Here is a 19,382-nt window from a genome sequence, read left to right as displayed (position 1 = left end):
ATATTAATTTTTTATAATTAATTACTAATTCATACGAACTCCAAAAAATATGATTCTTGTATCAAAATTTTAAAGTAAGCTCTAGATGTCGGATCTAAGTAACAAGTGCTTTTGGATTCCTTACATTAAGTAACAAGCTGAAGCTCCTAGGGTTGCCGCCGCCGTCGAGGAGGTTAATTTACAGAGGTCGGGAGTCCGGGCGGAAGGCGATATCTTCGACGGCAGCGACAGAGGACTCTCGCAGAGGCAAAGGCTGTGATCCCAATAACAACGGCTACCCTATGGGCGGCGGAGGCCTTGGAATCCGGCGAAGCGGAAGCGGATCCTGACGCTTGTGTCTGATCGGCTAGTTCTGATTGGACGGCGGCGGATGAAGGTGGGCTAACCGATGACACGTGGCGTTTAGCTCACTTGAAGCGGATAAAGATGGCACCAACAGAGGTTCGCAGCGATGGCACACTAGAGGCGGCGGCGACTTGACGACTTCCACTAGTCGAATATTGCCGTTTCATGAGAGAATGTCAGGAAGCAGAGAGGTGTGCCGAGGTCGCTCTTTTGGTTTTGTGTTCTCCTCTTTGTTGAGGTGCGTCTAAGTACTCATGTATATATATCCTACGTGGATATAGAGGCCGGATTAATGAATCCATTATTAAAAAACATTCACTTGTATTGATTTTTCATATGTTATATATAACCATGGCCCCGTTCGCGTGCTCTTGAACCCGGCTTGATCCGTTTCTTCTTTTATCTGAAACAGTGTTTTTCTCTCATAAATTCCTTCAAACCATCTAAATTCCTCCAGAACCATACCATCCGAACGGGGCCCAAACATATGCTTGATCCCTTATCATATTAAATACGACATAGTTTTTCAGAATAATTTTTTATAAAGTGTATTTGACCCTTGAACTATCAATGTAGTCTAATTTACCTCCATCGTGGCTGACGTGACGTCACATAGACAGTTCAACATGTGTCCCGTCAGCTAGAACCGCTCAGAGAGGTAAATCAAGCCGTTTCAAAAAGCTAATGGAGCCTTAAAAAACTGATTTTCCGGTTGAGAAAGGTAAATCGGACTCTCATGGTGGTTGAGGATGTTAAATGGACTTTTTTTCATCGAAATCCAGGACGAGCAAACTTGTTCACCGGCCGGTGAATCCAGCCCGATGCGAAATGGACGTGATCGCTGACGGTTGTTTGCGGGCTTTTGCAGCATCCGTGCAAATGGCCAGTGGGCTTAGCAGATCGGCGGCCCACTCCAAAACGCCAGCACAGGGTCTTCCTTGATGGGCTTGCCAACAAGGCCGTCGCTGCTTGTATACACACTCTGGTCGCTTGGCGTCGACCTCAGCTTCTGACTGACTGAACATCGACCAAGGCACCAAGATGCCTGGCAAGTGGCGTGGCAACTGATGATGCAACAAATATTTGGTTGGCAATTCAATGGAGAAGAAGACAGGAACCGAGACGCTGAGGTAAGAGCGGTGCCTTTGGACTTTGTGGAGGCGTCTGGTGTCATGCCAACTTCACCGTCGTTACAAGTCGCCGGTGCTTCGGCGCCAAATTTGGCAGCATTTGACGTTGGTGGCAGCAGAACCCAACCCACCCGACTCTGGTGTCTGGTTGTGGTGGTGGTGGAATTGGAAACCCACGTAGGCAGGGATCCAACGTTTTCATCTCGCATCACGATACTCGTCAGATCCTCAATCAAATGGCAAAGGGGGAGCAAAATTCTGAGGCAAACATCAATTCCAGCTGCAAAGTGAACCACAAGGATGCTACTCTTATTTCAGGAAAAAGGGCACCAAGGCCACAATGATCATTATTCATCAACGAGCAACATCCCATCCAGGAAACTAAGGGAGCACCACAACCCGACTCCACACACACCACCACCGTCCCAGCATCCCTCTCATCCGACTCAACCCAAACTACTAACAATTCAGATCAGACTACTAATAAAACCAACACCCGGATCAATGATGGAACAAGACCTTGACAAGGTAATAACAATTCTTGAAGGGAAGAGCAGCAATGAACGCCCGCCGCCTAGGAAGAAAAGCAGACTCTTTTTTCGCCTCCGGGTCAGGGGAAGGAAAAAAACACGACTCCAAGTGCTCCCTTTCGCTCATCAGGTCTCCAGCCGCCGCGGGCGTCACTTGCTGGAGGGCTCTCCCTCCACGGCCAGTGGCACGGTGCTGGCCATGGTGCGGTACTTGAGCGCGTACAGCATCTCCAGGTACCGCCGGGTCTCACGCCGCTCCAGGTTGGACACGTACTTCCAGAAACCGTACACGCCAGTCAGAGTCATCAGCCTCTCCGAGTACAGCTTCCAGGTGTATCTGCATCAAAACACAACACATCACAGGTGAGCACATCAAAATGGTTGCCATGGAAAATTTCCACATCGGTGTTCTATGCAAGCTGCATACTTCTCCTCAATACGCTGGAGACCGCCCTGGGAGATCTTGTTCCAGTGGCTCGAATCCGTCTGGCACTTCTCAAAGAAGTCCACGAGCAGGGCCGACGCCTTGTCGCCCTGGTACGGGTCAATGTGGAAGCCAGACACGCCGTGCACGATGATCTCAGCCGGACCACCGTAGGCGGTGGCGAACGTCGGCAGGCCGCAGGTCATGGCCTCAACCACTGTCAGCCCAAAAGCCTCGTAGAAAGCAGGCTGTGCACACAAACAGTCACCAGCACGGTCATAACAAACAAACGAACGAATTCGCAACCAAGACATGGATCTTTCCGCGATGGCAAATGGTGGTTACCTGCACGAAGGCGCCCTTGGTGTCGCCAATGTAGCGGTACAGCTCACCGTTGCGGACACGGTTCATCTGGGCGGAGATCCAGCGGATGTGCCCGTTCAGGTTGTACTGCTCGATGAGGTCAAACATCTTCTTGAACTCGGCCTGCTCTTCCTTGTCCTTGGAAGGGTTGCCGTGGTCACCGCAGACAACCACAAGGTTCACCAGCTCCTGCAGGCGCTTGTTCCGGCCATACAGCTCCACCAGACCAGTCAAGTTCTTGACGCGGTCAAGACGAGCCATGGAGAAGATGATTGGCTTGTTCCTGTCGTTCAGCACAAACCTGCACAGGCATTTATATATATATATATATATATACAGTCAGATAACCAGCAATAAATTAATGTGTCACGCACAGTACTTCTTGAGCAAGGTATGAGCTGGCCGATTCTCACTTGTGCTCAGTGTTCTCGGTTTGGCTGTACAGGAGCTCCTCAATCTCCGGGTGGAGGGAGGTCAGCCTCTTGTGTGACTCAGTGTATGGGAAGTAGATAGACAGGTCCGCACCAGGAGACACAATGTTGAACTTGGGGTCAAACACATCAATACCATGGACAACGCGGTACAGACCAGGCATTGTGAATGCCATGTGTGACTCGTACTGACCGACGGTGTCCTTGCTGAAAACCAAGAAAATGGCATTAGATCATGGAAATTTAACAGCATGAACAATACTTGTTGATATATAAATTACTTACTTTCCAGCAATCTCTTGGAAGGTACTTGTGATAATGAAGTCAGCATGGTTCATAGCAATCAAGTCAGTGGTGAACTGGCACGAGAAGTGGTAGTGGTCCTCAAACTTCTTCCAGTAGAGGTCAGAGTTAGGGTACTTAGTTTTCTCAAGGGCGTGGGCAATGGTACACTGCATATCAAGGAAAAGGGCAACATTAGCAATGAGCAGGAGGTGATAACAAAAAATATTTCCAATTGAAGCAGTTAAGAGCCCATACGTGAGTAACACCCATCTTGTGCGCAAGCAAACACGCAACAAGGTTTCCGTCACTGTAGTTTCCGATGATCAGGTCAGGATTGGCCTGAAGCTCTCCAGCAATCTCATGTGCCACATCCTACCAGCAATTCAAAAAAGAGTCAGCAAGAACTTCATCTTTAACTAGCAAATCAATAGTAGGGGCTAGTCTTTAGTATTTACATCAGTGTAAGTCTCCAGGTACGGCCAGACTTCAAAACGCGAGATCCACTTGCGAACAATTCCATTTTCTGTTCTGAATGGCACACGAAGGATATGGCAGTGCTCAGTGCCAAGGACCTTCTCAAGCCGCTGACCACAGGTGGTGCCAGTTGCATCAGGGAGCAACCTGGTAACCTGCACAAAACCAAAAAAGGCTCATTATGGCACCAATTTAGCTGGTATATTTCCCTTTTATCATATTATAGGTAATCGCACTTACAATAAGGATCTTTGGTGTGATGTCAAGACCACACTGCTTGATCCTCAGCAGCATTTCATTCTCCATAGCACGGACTTGGTCCAAAATGTAGACAACCTGTAAGTAAAATACAGATTGATGAAAGCAAGTTCAGTGTTCTAACTGTGTATCTGTGTCTAACATGGCTAAGGATTGTACCTGGCCTCCAGTGTCAGGGTAACCCAAGACATTAGCTTGAGCAAAGTAACCATGAGGGGAGAGGATAACAACATTGAACACCATGGGGATCGTTCCAAGGAACTTCTCCAGGGTGGACGGATCTGGGGCCTCAAGAAGATCCAAGAGGAGGTGAATAGTCTCCTGCGCGCGCTTAGCGCAGTCACCCCAACCCTTCTCCAGACCAAGTTCCTGGAACCTGTTTTGTCCATTCAGAATTCAGAAGTTGTGTTAAATCACAGGAATACTACTACAAGCTTCAATTGTTTTATTCATATATATGAAAATAAGTCAAGAAATATTCAGTACCTGTGGTGAAATTCAGAGTATGGGGTATCAGCTTGGAGGGTGGACAGGTGCTCCTCAGCCTTCCTCAGAGCGCCTTGCAGAGCACTGAGACTGCGGATTCTGTCATTCAACATCATGGTCTGCAGAAATCATAGAAAACTTCACATTTCTGGCAAGCTCACAGCCAATTTACAACTACCACAACAGGGAATATATTGATAAATAGTTTAAGAATTTCTTGTGGTTAAAAAAGTTTATATAATCGGTGTTTGTGATTATTAACTAGCAGATCAAAATTTTAGACAGATCAGCAACTGAGTATTTAGTGCTGAATGTATCGCTAAAAGTGAAAAACAAAAGAATACCGACAATTTTAATGGACATGCATCACAGGTCAGCCTTAAATCCTTAATGAGACAATTTCCACTTTACTAGTACTCTTGACAACTTATAGATAATATCGGTAACAGCAAATTAAATTAAAAAAATGAAATAATGGCTCACCATCCCCTTGTAGTTGTGGGCGCGAAGGAAGTTGAGCAAGGGGTACATGCTCTCCTTGTCATGGAAGAGCTTTGATGACAGGTGCCTGTTGAGGAACTGCACACCATTGCCAATGGACTTTGACAGAGAAGGACGGGGGAAGGATGCATTGAATGGCTCAAAGTCCAGCTCAAGAACAAAGTTATTGTTGGGGCTGCAATATATACATCAAAATCAAAAGTATTATAAACTATCATATATGAACAAAACCTTTCCTTTAAATAAATTAAGCATGGTGAGCTTATATTCGAAATTCCCAGTTTAACTGCAAAATCATACCCTTCTTCCACAAGCTGTTCCTTGAACTGCAGGTACTCAGGGACTCTCAGCTCCTCAACAGCGAGCTCGCTGACGTTGACCCTCACATACTCCCAGACACCGGGCCTAGGGCGGATGGCAAGTGCAACCCAGGGGGGGATAACAATTGCTTCCTGTAAGACAATAGAACTTAAATGATTAGAGCAGGTGCAGACACCAAAACGAACAGTGCTGTCCAGTGAGATCTGAATCTGATGCAAACCTGAGCTGCCCTCAGGACATCCTCAAAGGCGCCATCCTTCAGCTTCTCACGCTCAGCCTCAGGGATTGCACTGTTGTACTCGGCAATGATCTGGTGGGGCTGCAGCATACCCTTTCCAAGGTTTTTCAGCCTACACAAAACAATATCAAATAACATCAGACCATGCCAGATCTGCATGACTCATATACAATTTCAAGAAATAGTATAGTGTATAGCATATGATCAGAATTCAGGAGTCAGTAGGATGGGAACATATAAGTAGTATGGAACATATGCAACGTAGCAAAGACACACAACAGCAAATTCATTCCAAAAATGAAAACACTGCTTCCTCTATTTTAACTAGATTTCTCAAAATCACTTTCATGCCTATACATCAGATCTAATCAGGTGCCTATGCATTTATGCTGAATAGAACTTGTCAGAACTAAGCATAAACTGGTTAGCAAGCATTATCATTGACAAACCTTTAATAACAAGCTCTATTGGATAAGCTCAGACTTCAATCATTCTGTTCAGAAACATTATATTGAATATAAAATTAAAAACACACATGCAGCCAGATCTAATAGCAGTTCACAGTCAGTACTAGAAAACAGGGTGTATGTCATCAGTATTCAGTACTAGGTAGTTCGACAAAATCCTGGATGGTTTAAATATTCATCTTAGTAGGAAACACAGGAACATTATGGGTACAGCATTGAATGATGGCCACATCATGCTAGATCTAACAATATATATGATGAAACTGATCTTAAAAAGTTGCATTCGCTCAAACAATACTAGTAACAAAATAAATGTTAGCTTGCAGATAGTAACTTGGAAAATATGTGCAGACCTGGTGAAGACGGCGACAAGCTCATTGGGGTGGGCAGAGAGTGAATCGCCAATGCGCTCCCTGACGCTGTGGAGGCGGCTCAGGACACGGTCGCCGGCAGCTTCCCCCATTGCTATCCTCTTCTTAGGTCCTCAAAGCCTGCACAGCGAAATAGAAACGGAAGCTTCAGTCAGCATTGAAAACTCAACTGAAAAAGGGTTCAGATCCGTTGACATATAAGCTGCAAATGTCATCCTAAAACCCCCCCAGGAAGTCATAAACCCAACTGCCAACAACCAGTCTTAGGGTCATGCCACACCTTTGACAATTCAAAAAACTATTTGCAGGCAAGAAATCAACAGAACCTACTTCTGGAAGGGGAGAAACAGCAAACAACAGGTGCAAGACCAAAAATCGACTCAAATCCTAGGTCCTAGTCCTAGACTAGAAATAAGCAACAAATCAATACAACAAGAGGCATACATACAAGAATCGAATCGATGTAATGAAACGCTTCAGAAGACCGAGGAATGGCGGAGGGTGGGAGGCGCCAATTTATACAGATCTGACGAGAGAACCCAACAAAAACCACATCGATGGAAACCATGAGGACAAAGCACGAGACGAAGCAGGCGAGGACGAAGAGTGACGCGGCAGGCTACTTCTAGTTCTAAGCACGAGATCAGCATGGGGACTTGGGGTTCCTTGCAGGCAATCGCAAGGTGACTAGGATACACAGAAGTAATCACTCCTAGATGGTAATAAGACAGGATTAACCTAAATTAACCATGGCCATTAGCACAAGAAACCAGAACCGTCAGGCCTGTCTCCGAGTCCCGAGACAGGGGGCACATGGCGAGGCAGAGGAATGGATAACGCCAACCACCTGTCCGAGCCTCCGAGGAAAATCATCACAAAAATATGTACCAAAAATATTGGTTAAAGAGGAACAACAAGCACCGGATCTAGCGTTCTACCAACTTGGGTCTGGTCTGGGGAAAAAATATGAAACCTTAAACCCAGGGACCAGATCCATCCAGAAGCAGCACCATCTCCCCTGCGCGGATAAGCAGGGTCCCTACACTCCACTAGAACTAGATCTCCTCAAGTGGCAAGTTGACCCAGGTTGTTGTTATTACTAAAGTTAAAAACCCAATAATTCTCTGGATCTCACGCACGCTAGTCGCTAGATATCCCCTGGTGCAAGAGCCATAAAAAATCATCTTTTTTTTCGGCTGCTATCGGTGCAAGGGAGGAGAGCAACTGTATGCAGATTGCAGAGGCAGCACCTCCCCTGCAGAGTGGCGGCAGGTTCACAGAACCGGGAGAAAATTTCGGCATGACCTCCCCTGCATCATCGATCAGGGGTCCGAGAAGCCGAGTGCAGCGTATAGTTCCTACTTGCTACCGGCGCCATCGTCGCACTCGGGACATGGTGAACACCGGCGGCATTACAGCTAGCACCGCCGGCATTTCGCCGGAGCAGAGCACCGTCTACGCACGCAGGACGACAGGAGCAGAGGAAGAGCACCTCCATTGCAGGAGGGCGATTGATTGCATTACCTTCCTCCGAGAGGGAGAAGAAGGAACCTCCACTCCAATCCAAAGAGGAGAGGAGAAGAACAACCCCCAAGAAACGCAACGCAAAGCAGTGAACGCAAATCAAATGGACGGGGTGAACGGAGGTGGAATGGATTGGTGAGTTGAGAGGCAGCCCCGGGGCCCCTTTTATACACGGATTGCAGGGCGAGGGTTGCCCCCACCACCTTCGTCCCTTGCTCAAGTATTATTATTATAAAAAAAAATGGTAGGTGAGGGATAAGGTTAGGATTTTTTTGGTAGTGCATTTGGGAAGTTTGCTTTAATCTGATGCCAGTTTAGGGATTGATTTCTTTACATGTACAGTACAGGTATGATCGGATATGATTAGCGTATGTGATGCCTTGGTGCGGAGTATTCGGGGTTTCTTTTTCCTTGGGTTCTTGCTTGGGGGAAAAGGCGGGGCTTTGCACAGATTCCGTTCTACAGGTTTATGTTTTTTTTAAATGTTTGAAGAATTTTTTTATTGTTGTTTGTAAAGGAACAAAGGTTTTTGGAATATGAATGCGTGTCGAATTACAGGAACTTGCTGCCATTAAAAATTACTCCTTGTATCCTCAAGCAATGATGATGCACTTCGCTGTCAACGGCAAATTAAAATCAGCACGGCTACCACTTTGGAGCTGGGCTGTTATGTTAGCAAGAGTGCATTCTGAAGAACCTGACATAATGCATCTGAAAGACTGAAACATAGATTAACATATTTGCTTGACATCCTATATAAATTCAGTCTCTATTGCTGGAACTTATATTTTCAGTAAAATTGGCATTCAGACAGTAATTTCGTTGTAAATAAATGCAGAGACGTTCCAACACTAGGAGGCACCGTCAGCTTCTGACCTTCGTACACGAGGATGAGAAAACAGAGGTAGCACACATCAGCGCCTCAAAATCCGCCAAAGCTGATGACCCCATGGTTTCTGACGCAGCCCATTTCGGTACCTGCACCCCTATGTCTGCACACGAGAAATCCAGCCACCTTTCCATGCCTGAAGAGACACGGCTCTCTGACAAATTGGCGGCAAACGGACCCCGGTGACCGTAGCATTTCCTTTTGCTTTTTTTTTTTTACTTGCCCTCTGTTTGTATGAGTACTGTATGACGACGAGGCATATATAATTGGGAGGCGACCGCCCGTGACGACTGAGGTGGAGGTGGAGGTGGAGGTGGAGGGTCACTCATCGGATCCGGGTTTTTGCGTGGGTTGGAAGCAAAGGTAAGTGAGGGCGCCCACTTTTGCAGGTGGATCTACTCGGGATGCAACCCGGATGGATTCTTTACCTGGTTTTGAAATTTGCTGGGGTTTTCGTCGGTTAGTACGAGAAGTGGTTTTCAGAGTTTTACTTTGTCTCCGGGTAATCCCCCTCACCTTTGATGTGGCCTCGATCCTTAAATGTGAAATTGTAATTATTTGTATTGCATAACAGCCTAATCTTAGGACTTGTTTTGGAGGGTGTTTCTCATCTTTCTCATGGGAGAAAGAACACATATAGTTGCCCTATTCATTTGAACTTATCGACCTGACTTATCAGCCATGATACGGTATTGTGTTTTTCTCTCACAACTTATCAGCCGAATAGCCCGATAGTCTTTTTTATTCCCTTCATTTATCCTGATTTTTAACTTATAGGCGACTCCAACAACCCAAAAGAAACTAGAACTCTATACTAAATTGTTTATTTTAACTTATTTAATCTAATTGGAGGTTTATATATATAAATAAATGTTTGTTTTGGCTAATGCTTAGACTGTGATTTAGGAGTCCGTTTTTCCTAGAGGTCTAGGCTCACAATAAATCGCCGGCCTGGTTTATATCAAAAAAAGGTACATGATAGTCTCTTCTAGAAGTTGAGAACACATGCATCTTGATGGTGATATATATTAGCGTGTACTACAATTTAGGTTTCCTTTGGGTCCCACTGACAGGACTCAGGCTTTCAACTCCATATCAGATCTACAATTCACATGTGAAAATAAAGCAGTTTAATTAATTATATAGTTGAAGATGGCAATTTTCTTAACGGTTGGCTCTATACATCTGTTGACAGATTTGACAACAACAAATGTGTGAGATTTCTTGCCAATCAAAAAAGAAGACAGCTCACCAAAAGAAAATATGACAGATAATACACATATAAATCTGTCGACAGTTTTGTTGACTTTATATCCGTTGAATTTTGCGTTTGAGTTTTGAACCTTGTAGAACAAAGTTTATAATGTTATAGTTCAAAGTTTTGAACCTAGCAGAACAAAGTTTGTAAATGTCATAGTTGAAAGTTTATAAATCCCAATTGTAAAGTTTTGAATCTAGCAGTGCAAAGTTTATAATATGATAGTTCAAAGTTTTGAACCAAGCAATATAAAGTTTGTAATGTCATAGTTGAGTTCATAAATCCTGAGTGTAAAGTTTTAAACCTGACAGTGCAAAGTTTATAATGTGATAGTTCAAAGTTTTGAACCTAGCAGTACAAAGTCAGTTTTTTTGTTGAGTTGTCCTCTTTTTATTGGTAAAAATCTGATAGAACAAATCTGTCTGCTGATAGCTAGACAGTCTGCCCAGAGGACAGCATGAATCTTCAAACAAAATGAACGGCCCAGAATCTGGCAGATATGAATCATCATTTTCTGTCAACAGAAATATAGCAATTTTCTTAACTTATTTACTCAAATACTCTTGGTACGCATGGACTCTTTCCATGTATCCTTAATGGTAGGAACACTTAGTTCTATGTTGGAGCCTAACCCTAGGTGATCCAAATAGGAGAGCAAAAAAATAGCCAAGCTCCTTGCTATTTGTTTGCCCATTAGTCAAACACACAACCAACTTACAAGAACAGACAGTCTATTCGTAGAGATATATGTACCTATTAGCAAGCTTCGAACATGCACTTGTTGAAAGTTAGCTAGCTTTTAACTATAGCAAAGAATTAGTCTTAGCGGATCCAAACGTGTCCAAGTTTATATTTTGTTGTAATGGCAAACCAACGTATTTGCTCAAGTTTCAAGTATCTTTGTTAGATCCAATATCAGTTTCAAACGTGTTTTCATTAAACTCTAAACAAAAGGCAAGCCATTTTCTTAACTAGCATGTTTGGTAGATCTCCTCATATTCAGTGTTGGCCAGCACAGCCATCTAGCCCGTTTATACGCCGTGTAAACGCTATATGATGGCTTGTTGTGCCCATTTAATTAGTCATTTATCTCGTTTAATCATTGTTTAGTCCGTTTAAATAGTTATTTAGCCCGAATAAATAGCTAAACAATAGGTGACCGCTTAGCCTATTTAAACATTTAGACTAACACTAATCTTACTACATTCTATGTGGAAGCCGATTCTCTAACAGAAGTAGCTCTTTCTGAAAATGTCTCTCTAGAACTATAATGACTCTGTTCATGGGTTGAATCAGAAAAAACTACTTTTTTAGCTCTCAACCCTCTAGTTTGTTTAAAAAACCACTTCACAAAATTAGCATAGAATCACTTTTCAATAAAAAGTACCGTTTGTCGGAGCTGCCCTTACTCAAAAAATTGTTAGTAGAGAGCTTGAGCTCCGGGTTTGATATGTCGAACGTAGAAGATCCAACATGATAGAGATCCTCAACCTGTTCGCTTGTTGATTTCAGCCAGAGCTTATCAACTAATGAACAGTATTTTTTCTCACAACAAACCAGCACCGGTCAGACTTATCAGCCCAGAAACAGCGAGCCAAATCCAAACCGTTATCTAAGTGTGGGTGCAATGCTGAGCTGGCACGCATGCTGGAGTAGCAGAGGCAGTGGTAATTGCAGCGGGGCCCAGTCTACAGCCACGTGGTCGGCGTCACGGTCTGACCCCATTGCCGGATCTCGTGCAAGAAACCAACCGTGTGGTCCTCAAGGTGGCCGGCCTGCCACCTGCTTTGTCCACCTTTACCACCGTACGCCGTTTTTTTTGGAAGGTAGAGAGTAGAGAGTAGAGAGTAGAGAGTAGACCCATGATGGACTAGTGGATTACGTTATCCAGTTTGAAGAAACTGGCTGTTGCTGCTTCTTGCATTTAGGCTCTGTTTGAGAGGGCTTCACTTCACTAGTAAAGCTATTTTTTTTTTGTTTCAGCTCCACGAATAGTTCCACTGATGGAGCTGAAGCGGTTTTGGTAAACTGTTTGGAAAAATGGCTTATCTGTGAGAGCATGTTTTTAGGGGCCTGGAGAAGGAGCCGGAAGAAGCCACTTTTTTTTGGCTCCACCACCCCAAATCACTGTGAGAGCATGTTTTTAGGGGCTTCACAAGTGAAGCTATTTTACTTTACCCCGTTTGGTAGAAAACGGCTCCAAACAGCTCCTGAAGCCGGTGGAGAAGCCCTGTCAAACGAGGCCTTAATATGTTTTCAATACTTAATTCATGAATATAGTTTATTAATTCAACAAAAATGTTGAGAATGGTTGATCAATGGATGTATTACATCGTATATTACCTATTAGTGTGGACATTTTCCTTTTATTGTATACAATATAAGAAAAGAAATTAATATCATAAATTGTAGCTCTGTTGCTACCTACAATTTGAAGCCTTAATTAATCAAAATTTCCATTATTTTTTTAAACTAATAGAATTAAGGAATTTTCCATTTTTTTATTTTTTGAAAACTAAAATAATTATTAATTAAGGCCAGGTAAGTACAGTTTGACATTGTGTTGGGTTGTCATTTGCAACATAGCTGATATAGAAAGGGAGAATTATTTATTTGGTACTGAAACAAATCAGTGTTTCGTATTTGGCACTCGAAAATTTAAACTTTCTTATCTGACATCAAGTTGAAATTTCCTTTTGTAAATGGCACTGCCGTCCATTTAGGACAGTAACGGTGTCAAGTGACCGATAAAAAGACATAAATACCCTTGTTTTGCAGCAGAAATCCACGGTGCCAAATAGGGAAGTTCAAGTATTTCCGTACGGACAATATTGCTGGAGCTCTTGCGCAGCCCCGTGCCATCGCCCTGGCGACCCGACGCATAGACCCCGTACCAACGTCCCCGCATCGCCGCCCTACCGACTGAAGGAGGCAGGATGATGGCGTGTCGCTGTCATGGCCCCGCACGCGAGATCCGCTCGTGCTGCTCCCCGTGCAAGGTCTTCCCGTGCCGCCGCGGCCTCGTCGTGAGCCGGCTCCGCCACTCGCCAGTCATCACTGGACCTGTGCGCCGCTTGCCGCCATCCCTAGGCGCCAGCTCGTAGCTCGCTTTGCCGCGTGTTCGGTGCTGCCCTGCACGCATCGCAGCTCACCGCTTGTCGCGGCCTTGGGGATGGCGGCGGCTGCATGGGTGGCGTGGCTGATCGCCGGCTGGCACGCACCCTGGTACACCACATACAAGGCTCACTACAGGGAAGCCGAGTGCATGAGGGTGGAGATGGAGGAGCTCCTCTACGCCTACGGCGTCGACATCGTCTTCACCGGCCATGTAAGCCTTGCCCTTTAGCCTCTACTGATGGTCTGAGTTGAAGAACGATTTGAACATGGTGGTCTATGATCGATGTCCATTAGGTGCACACGTACGAGCGGTCGAACCGGGTATTCAACTACACGCTGGATGCATGCGGCCCCGTGTACATCTCGGTGGGCGACGGCGGCAACCGCGAGAAGATGGCGACGACGCACGCGGACGACCCGGGCCACTGCCCGGACCCGGCGTCGACGCCGGACCCCTTCATAGGCAGTCGCCTCTGCGCGACCAACTTCACGACGGGACCTGCCGTGGGGCGCTTCTGCTGGGACCACTAGCCGGACTACAGCGCATACAGGGAGAGCAGCTTCGGTGAAAGGTCCTAATGGCTAGAGGGCGGGTGAATAGCCTAATAAAATTTCTACAACAACACTTAATAAAATAGTTAGACAATTATGAGGCGAAACAAGTGTTGCGCTAGCCTACTCAAAATGTAAGCCACCTACCACAATTCTAGTTTAGATAGTGTCAATTCACACAAGAGCTATGACACTACCCTATGTTAGTATGGTCTCAAAGGCTAACTAAAGAGCCACACCAACCAAGCAAGCAAGCTCTCACAACTAGCTATACTAAAGAGCTTGTCAACTAGTTTGCGGTAAAGTAAGGAGAGTGATCAAGAAGGTTATACCGCCATGTAGATGAAAAAACCAATCAATCACAAGGATGAATAACAATGAAGACCAATCATCTCGAAATTAATGATGAACATAATGATTTTTACCGAGGTTCACTTGCTTGTCGGCAAGCTAGTCCTCGTTGTGGTGATTCACTCACTTGGAGGTTCACGCGCTAATTGGCTTCACATGCCAAACCCTCAATAGGGTGCCGCACAACCAACACAAGATGAGGATCACACAAGCCACGAGCAATCCACTAGAGTACCTTTTGGCTCTTCACCGGGGAAAGGTCAAGAACCCCTCATAATCACCAATATTGGAGCCGGAGACAATCACCAACCTCCGCTCGACGATCCTCGCTGCTCCAAGCCGTCTAGGTGGCGGCAACCACCAAGAGTAACAAGTGAAATTCGTAGCAAAACACGAACACCAAGTGCCTCTAGATGCAAACACTCAAGCAATGCACTTGGATTCTCTCCCAATCTGACAAAGATGATGAATCAATGATGGAGATGAGTGGGAGGGCTTTGGCTAAGCTCACAAGGTTGTTATGTCAATGAAAATGGCCAAAGGTATGAGCTTCAACCGGCCATGGGGCTTAAATAGAAGCCCCCACAAAATAGAGCCGTTGTACCCCTTCACTGGGTATAGCGCGGGGTGACCGGACGCTGGCCCTTAGCGTCCGGTCACGTGATTCACACCACGTGTTCCCTGCTTCAAATACTGTTCATCAGATTTCAACAGTCATCTGTTGACCGGACGCTCCTCTATAACTGACCGAACTATGAGCCTCCAGCGTTCGGTCGTTTCTAGTAAGGTTCCAGAAATGTATTTTGCCGACCAGACTCGTCCGGTCATGCTTGACCGGACCCTACCAGCGTCTGGTCAGACGACGTCTCCTCTATGCGCCTCACGTCAGCGTACGTCAGCACTGACCGGACGCACCCTGCCAGCGTTCGGTCGTAGAGCGACCTAGCATCCGGTCATTTGATTGATGCCAGCGTCTTCACTGATACATCTGACCAGACACGCCGGTCTAATCGAGGCCAGCATCCGATCACTTCCAGTGACCTCCGTCTTTTCTGTCTAGGGCACCGGTGGCATCGTCAGACTGTCCGCACTCTATGGGCGGACACTCCGCCGGTGGAGTTACTTACCCTTGCACCTAAACTTCACCACCCTTGATCAAATGTGCCAACCACCAAGTGTATCACCTTGTGCACATGTGTTAGCATATTTTTACAAACATTTTCAAGGGTGTTAGTACTCCACTAGATCCTAAATGCATATGCAATGAGTTAGAGCATCTAGTGACACTTTGATAACCGCATTCCGATATGAGTTTCACCCCTCTTAATAGTATGGCTATCAAACCTAAATGTGATCACACTCTCTAAGTGTCTTGATCACTAAAACAAAATGGCTACTACAATTTATATCATTGCCTTGAGCCTTTTGTTTTTCTCTTTCTTCTTTCCAAGTCCAAGCACTTGATCATCACCATGGTATCATCATCCTCATGCTATGATCTTCATTTGCTTCACCACTTGGAGTGTGCTACCTATCTCATGATCACTTGATAAACTAGGTTAGCACTTAGGGTTTCATCAATTCACCAAAACCAAACTAGAGCTTTCATTCGAGCACGGCGTTGCTGGAGGTGAAGAATGACACGCACGCGCTCTGGCGGTGGCACCGCAACCAGGACCTCAATGACGACGTCGCCGCCAACGAGGTCTACATCGTCAGGGAGCCCGACAAGTGCCTCGAGGATGGCGTGGGAGTCTTCTATGTTTCGTATTTGGCGTGGGAGCCCGACAAGTACACTGGACGAGAAGGCAGCGAGCGAGCTGCCGAGCAGCCGCCGGTCTCGTGTGCAGGAGCCGAGGGCGCTGCTGTCGCACAGATGGTGGTCGGCCTCGCCCTCGGCTGGCCATGGCAACGGCGAGCGCGTGCGCCCGGAGCTTCGCTCCGCCATGGACGCACAAAGGTGAGCATGGCCTACATGAGCACGCCTTGAAGCGCGCCGACGCTGGCCCCAACACGGGTACGCGGCTCATCGAGCAAGGCCGGGGGTGGCCTCCTGCGGGGTGGCCTACTCGCATCCCGTGGTGGTAGGAGAGTCGGGGCTGCTGCGTGGTGGTGAGCTCGGACACGCTGTGGAGGCCGGCGATGGACTATGTCGCGGACCTCATGGAGACCGGCGCCACCGTCATCAGACTGGGCTCGACGTTCCATGTGGACATGAGCGGGCCCAACCTCACCATGCGGCCGATGCCGGATCCGGATGCCGGGGCGGAGCTGACAGAGTCGGACTTCCTGGCGAGCATCATGCCGGTGACCGAGGCGCTGGTGTTCATGTCCATCTCCTCGGGGGCGCTGGGGCTGATGGGGACAGAGGTGAGCGCCCGGACACGGAGTAGTGGACGAGCGAGCGGAGCGCTGGCGGAGTTCTGGACGAGGTTGGAGGCGGCGGAGACGGAGACGGACACGCCTCGGTCGAACTCGAGGGCGAAGTACACCATATCCGCGGCGGTGTCGACGGAGACGAGCACGTCCTGGTCAAACTCGTGGGCAGCCTCGTACAGTGGCCCGGATCTGGGATGCTGGGGCTCGGTTTCGGTTAAATTTCAGTCTTACGTAAACAGAGGGGGTACATTAGACAAAGGGAGAAAAAACTAACAGTCAACTAACAGACAAGCAATGAAAATAGACGGCAGTGCCAGTTAAGAAAGGAAATTTTAACTTCATGCCAAATAGAAAAGTTTAAATTTTTGAGTGCCAAATACGAAACACTGATTTGTTTTGATGCCAAATAAATAATTCTCTCATATAGAAAACGTTTTGTTCTTAATTCTATATAAGATACCTATATACATGTCTTTGGAAAACTGGATACTACACATATTTGGAGCTTGCTACAACCTTTGTTGAATGGGAAATATTCTGAAACCAGACCAGCTCTAGCCGTAGAAGATCGGGATCCACTGGATTCCCACGTGGAGTCGGCTGTAGCCCAGTCGTGCCTGCCTAAAAACGCCGCCTTTTCTGCTCGGCCTGGGATCTTGTGCCACGGCGACTGCTGCAAGCAATACTGCCCTCTCCGCGTACAGTGCCAGGAATCTGATCCACCGTTTTGCAGGCAGACCGCAGACCGGATTCAGGAACGGCGTCGAATTTCGTCTCCGAAACCTGGAGCGCACACGGATTTGTTGGGCAATCCGTCCCTCAAACTGCTACCTGCTTTCGGACTAAACAAATACTCCGTACTCCTATAGTAGTCGCTCTACGTTTCGGTGTTGCTCTACGTTTCGGTGTTGCTTCTTCCTTGATGCCTGCGTCCTGGATACCGGTTACTCCCTCGCTCTGTAGAAGAATACAATTCTCGTTTTTTGAGAAGTCAAAAAATTTAAACTCTAATTAAATTTATATAAAAATTATGATATAAAATAAATATTATTAGATTAGTTATAAAATATATTTTTATAATAAATTTATTTAGAGATATATAAACTAATACCATGTGCTATGAATTTAATCAAATTTGAGTTGTCTGATCGGCACGGTCCCGTAATTGCATTAGTAATAAAACCTGCATGGCACTCCCATGCACATGGCCACATGCATGGCAGTGGCTGTACGTGTTTCGCAGTATATATATAAGTAGAATATCTCGTTCTTGTCGCCGGCGCCCGGAAATGGGATGGGCGGACGATCACATGGAAGCATCACTGTATCAATCGGTGTGCATGCACCATGCATGCTCTTCCGAGAATCAATAGGATATTTTTTTCTTGGGGAAGAAGATGTAAACGGTGGCAAAGGGAAAGTGACCTTTTATTTTACATAATTTGGTTGGATCATGGAGAACTCGATCAGTTGCTTGAGGAGCAAGATGTAAAATGATTTGAGGAAAGGTGTACTGGATTGATTGATTGTGCTGCCCAAGCATTGAGTATATTAGTTAGCAAAAAAAAATATGAACGCTAAAACTGTATAAATATTTGTTGGGACAAAAATAATTCTATTCTCGAGCACGAGCAGTAAATAAGAAATGGTAAATATGGAATGAACGAACGGCTGAAAAGGAAAGGAACGCTTGTGAGATCCGGGAGCCTGTTTTTGGGAACACAATCCTAGGAGCCACGCTTAACATCGATCTGGCCCCGCTGTGAGTGCGGCAAACGAAACTGTCGCCCAACTTTTGGCGATTCCAGTCCAGGCGCAGAAAAAAACTGCGATTTTACGGGATGGAGCGAAGCCTAGACACGCCGAACCGACGTGCAGGCTGCAGCGTCAAGCAAATGGTCACCAAAGGAAGTTTGTGGCACGCCAAGCTTGAGCTCGACTATCTGCGGTCGCGTTCCAAATTTAAGACAGTCCCATGTCCCATCCACCATGCACGAGTGATGGGACATGGGACTGGGAGTACTCCACCTGTTCGTGGAGTTCACTGTTTATAGGAGCGCAGGTGAACAGGATCATCCCATTTCAATGACCAAACAGAAACAGAAACCATCCCAATACAGAGAAAACAGAGAAAGAACCATCCCATTCCACCTCGCCTCTCAACCAAACGCTACCTTAGGTCCAAACGGGATGGCATCCCTTCGCTTTTTTCCAGTCCCGCTCCTAATTTTGCTAGCAAAACAGGTATAGCTCCACCAGCTCTGTTTCACGAAAAAAGGTAAAGCTTACGAAGCACCTAAAGAGGCACACCAAAAACTTTGGTTTTTTTAGAGCTACTCTACATTAGATTTAGATTTGATAGAGCACAGTTAGTAAAGTAGTACCAAACAGACCCTTAGTTGGCAAGACCCGTGCAAGGGGTCTCAGAGACCCAACTTAAAACCAAGGCTTCTAAGGCCAACTTTAGCGGCTAAATCTTTAGACCACCGGACTACTTGGATTATGGACTAAAGTTTAGTTTTTATTCAATAAAAGGACTGTTGTACCCCTGGGCGTTTATTCCCACTGAACTACCCATATGGCCGCGACCCCTGCTTTGCTATATTGGTGGTGGATGAAGCCGAAGACATGATATGCTTTTGCTGGCTAGGATATGATATCTGGTTTCAAGCTATTTTCTATTTCTTA

At 46.1% G+C, this 19,382-nt stretch overlaps 1 protein-coding gene and 1 pseudogene across 1 annotated transcript; one reads left to right on the top strand and one right to left on the bottom strand.

Annotated features, from left to right (window-relative positions):
- Positions 1 to 1,784: 1,784 nt before the first annotated feature.
- Positions 1,785 to 8,304, bottom strand: LOC136542262 (sucrose synthase 2). Its single transcript, XM_066534612.1, has 15 exons — positions 8,149 to 8,304; positions 6,607 to 6,744; positions 5,769 to 5,898; positions 5,528 to 5,679; positions 5,210 to 5,402; positions 4,727 to 4,845; positions 4,400 to 4,616; positions 4,223 to 4,318; positions 3,964 to 4,137; positions 3,764 to 3,880; positions 3,509 to 3,675; positions 3,206 to 3,430; positions 2,775 to 3,093; positions 2,433 to 2,677; positions 1,785 to 2,342 (listed from the first exon to the last, which is right to left on the bottom strand). Exons 2-15 carry the CDS (start codon positions 6,714 to 6,716, stop codon positions 2,156 to 2,158), a joined length of 2,451 nt encoding a protein of 816 aa, XP_066390709.1. The 5' UTR covers positions 6,717 to 6,744; positions 8,149 to 8,304; the 3' UTR covers positions 1,785 to 2,155.
- Positions 8,305 to 13,467: 5,163 nt separating this feature from the next.
- Positions 13,468 to 16,305, top strand: LOC136464002 (purple acid phosphatase 15-like; annotated as a pseudogene).
- The last annotated feature ends 3,077 nt before the right edge of the window (positions 16,306 to 19,382 follow it).

This window comes from Miscanthus floridulus, chromosome 1, assembly GCF_019320115.1.
Source record: "Miscanthus floridulus cultivar M001 chromosome 1, ASM1932011v1, whole genome shotgun sequence".
Lineage (NCBI taxonomy): Eukaryota > Viridiplantae > Streptophyta > Magnoliopsida > Poales > Poaceae > Miscanthus > Miscanthus floridulus.
The sequence above is the reverse complement of the archived record's forward strand: the minus strand, read 5'-3'. Positions and strand labels throughout refer to the sequence as shown.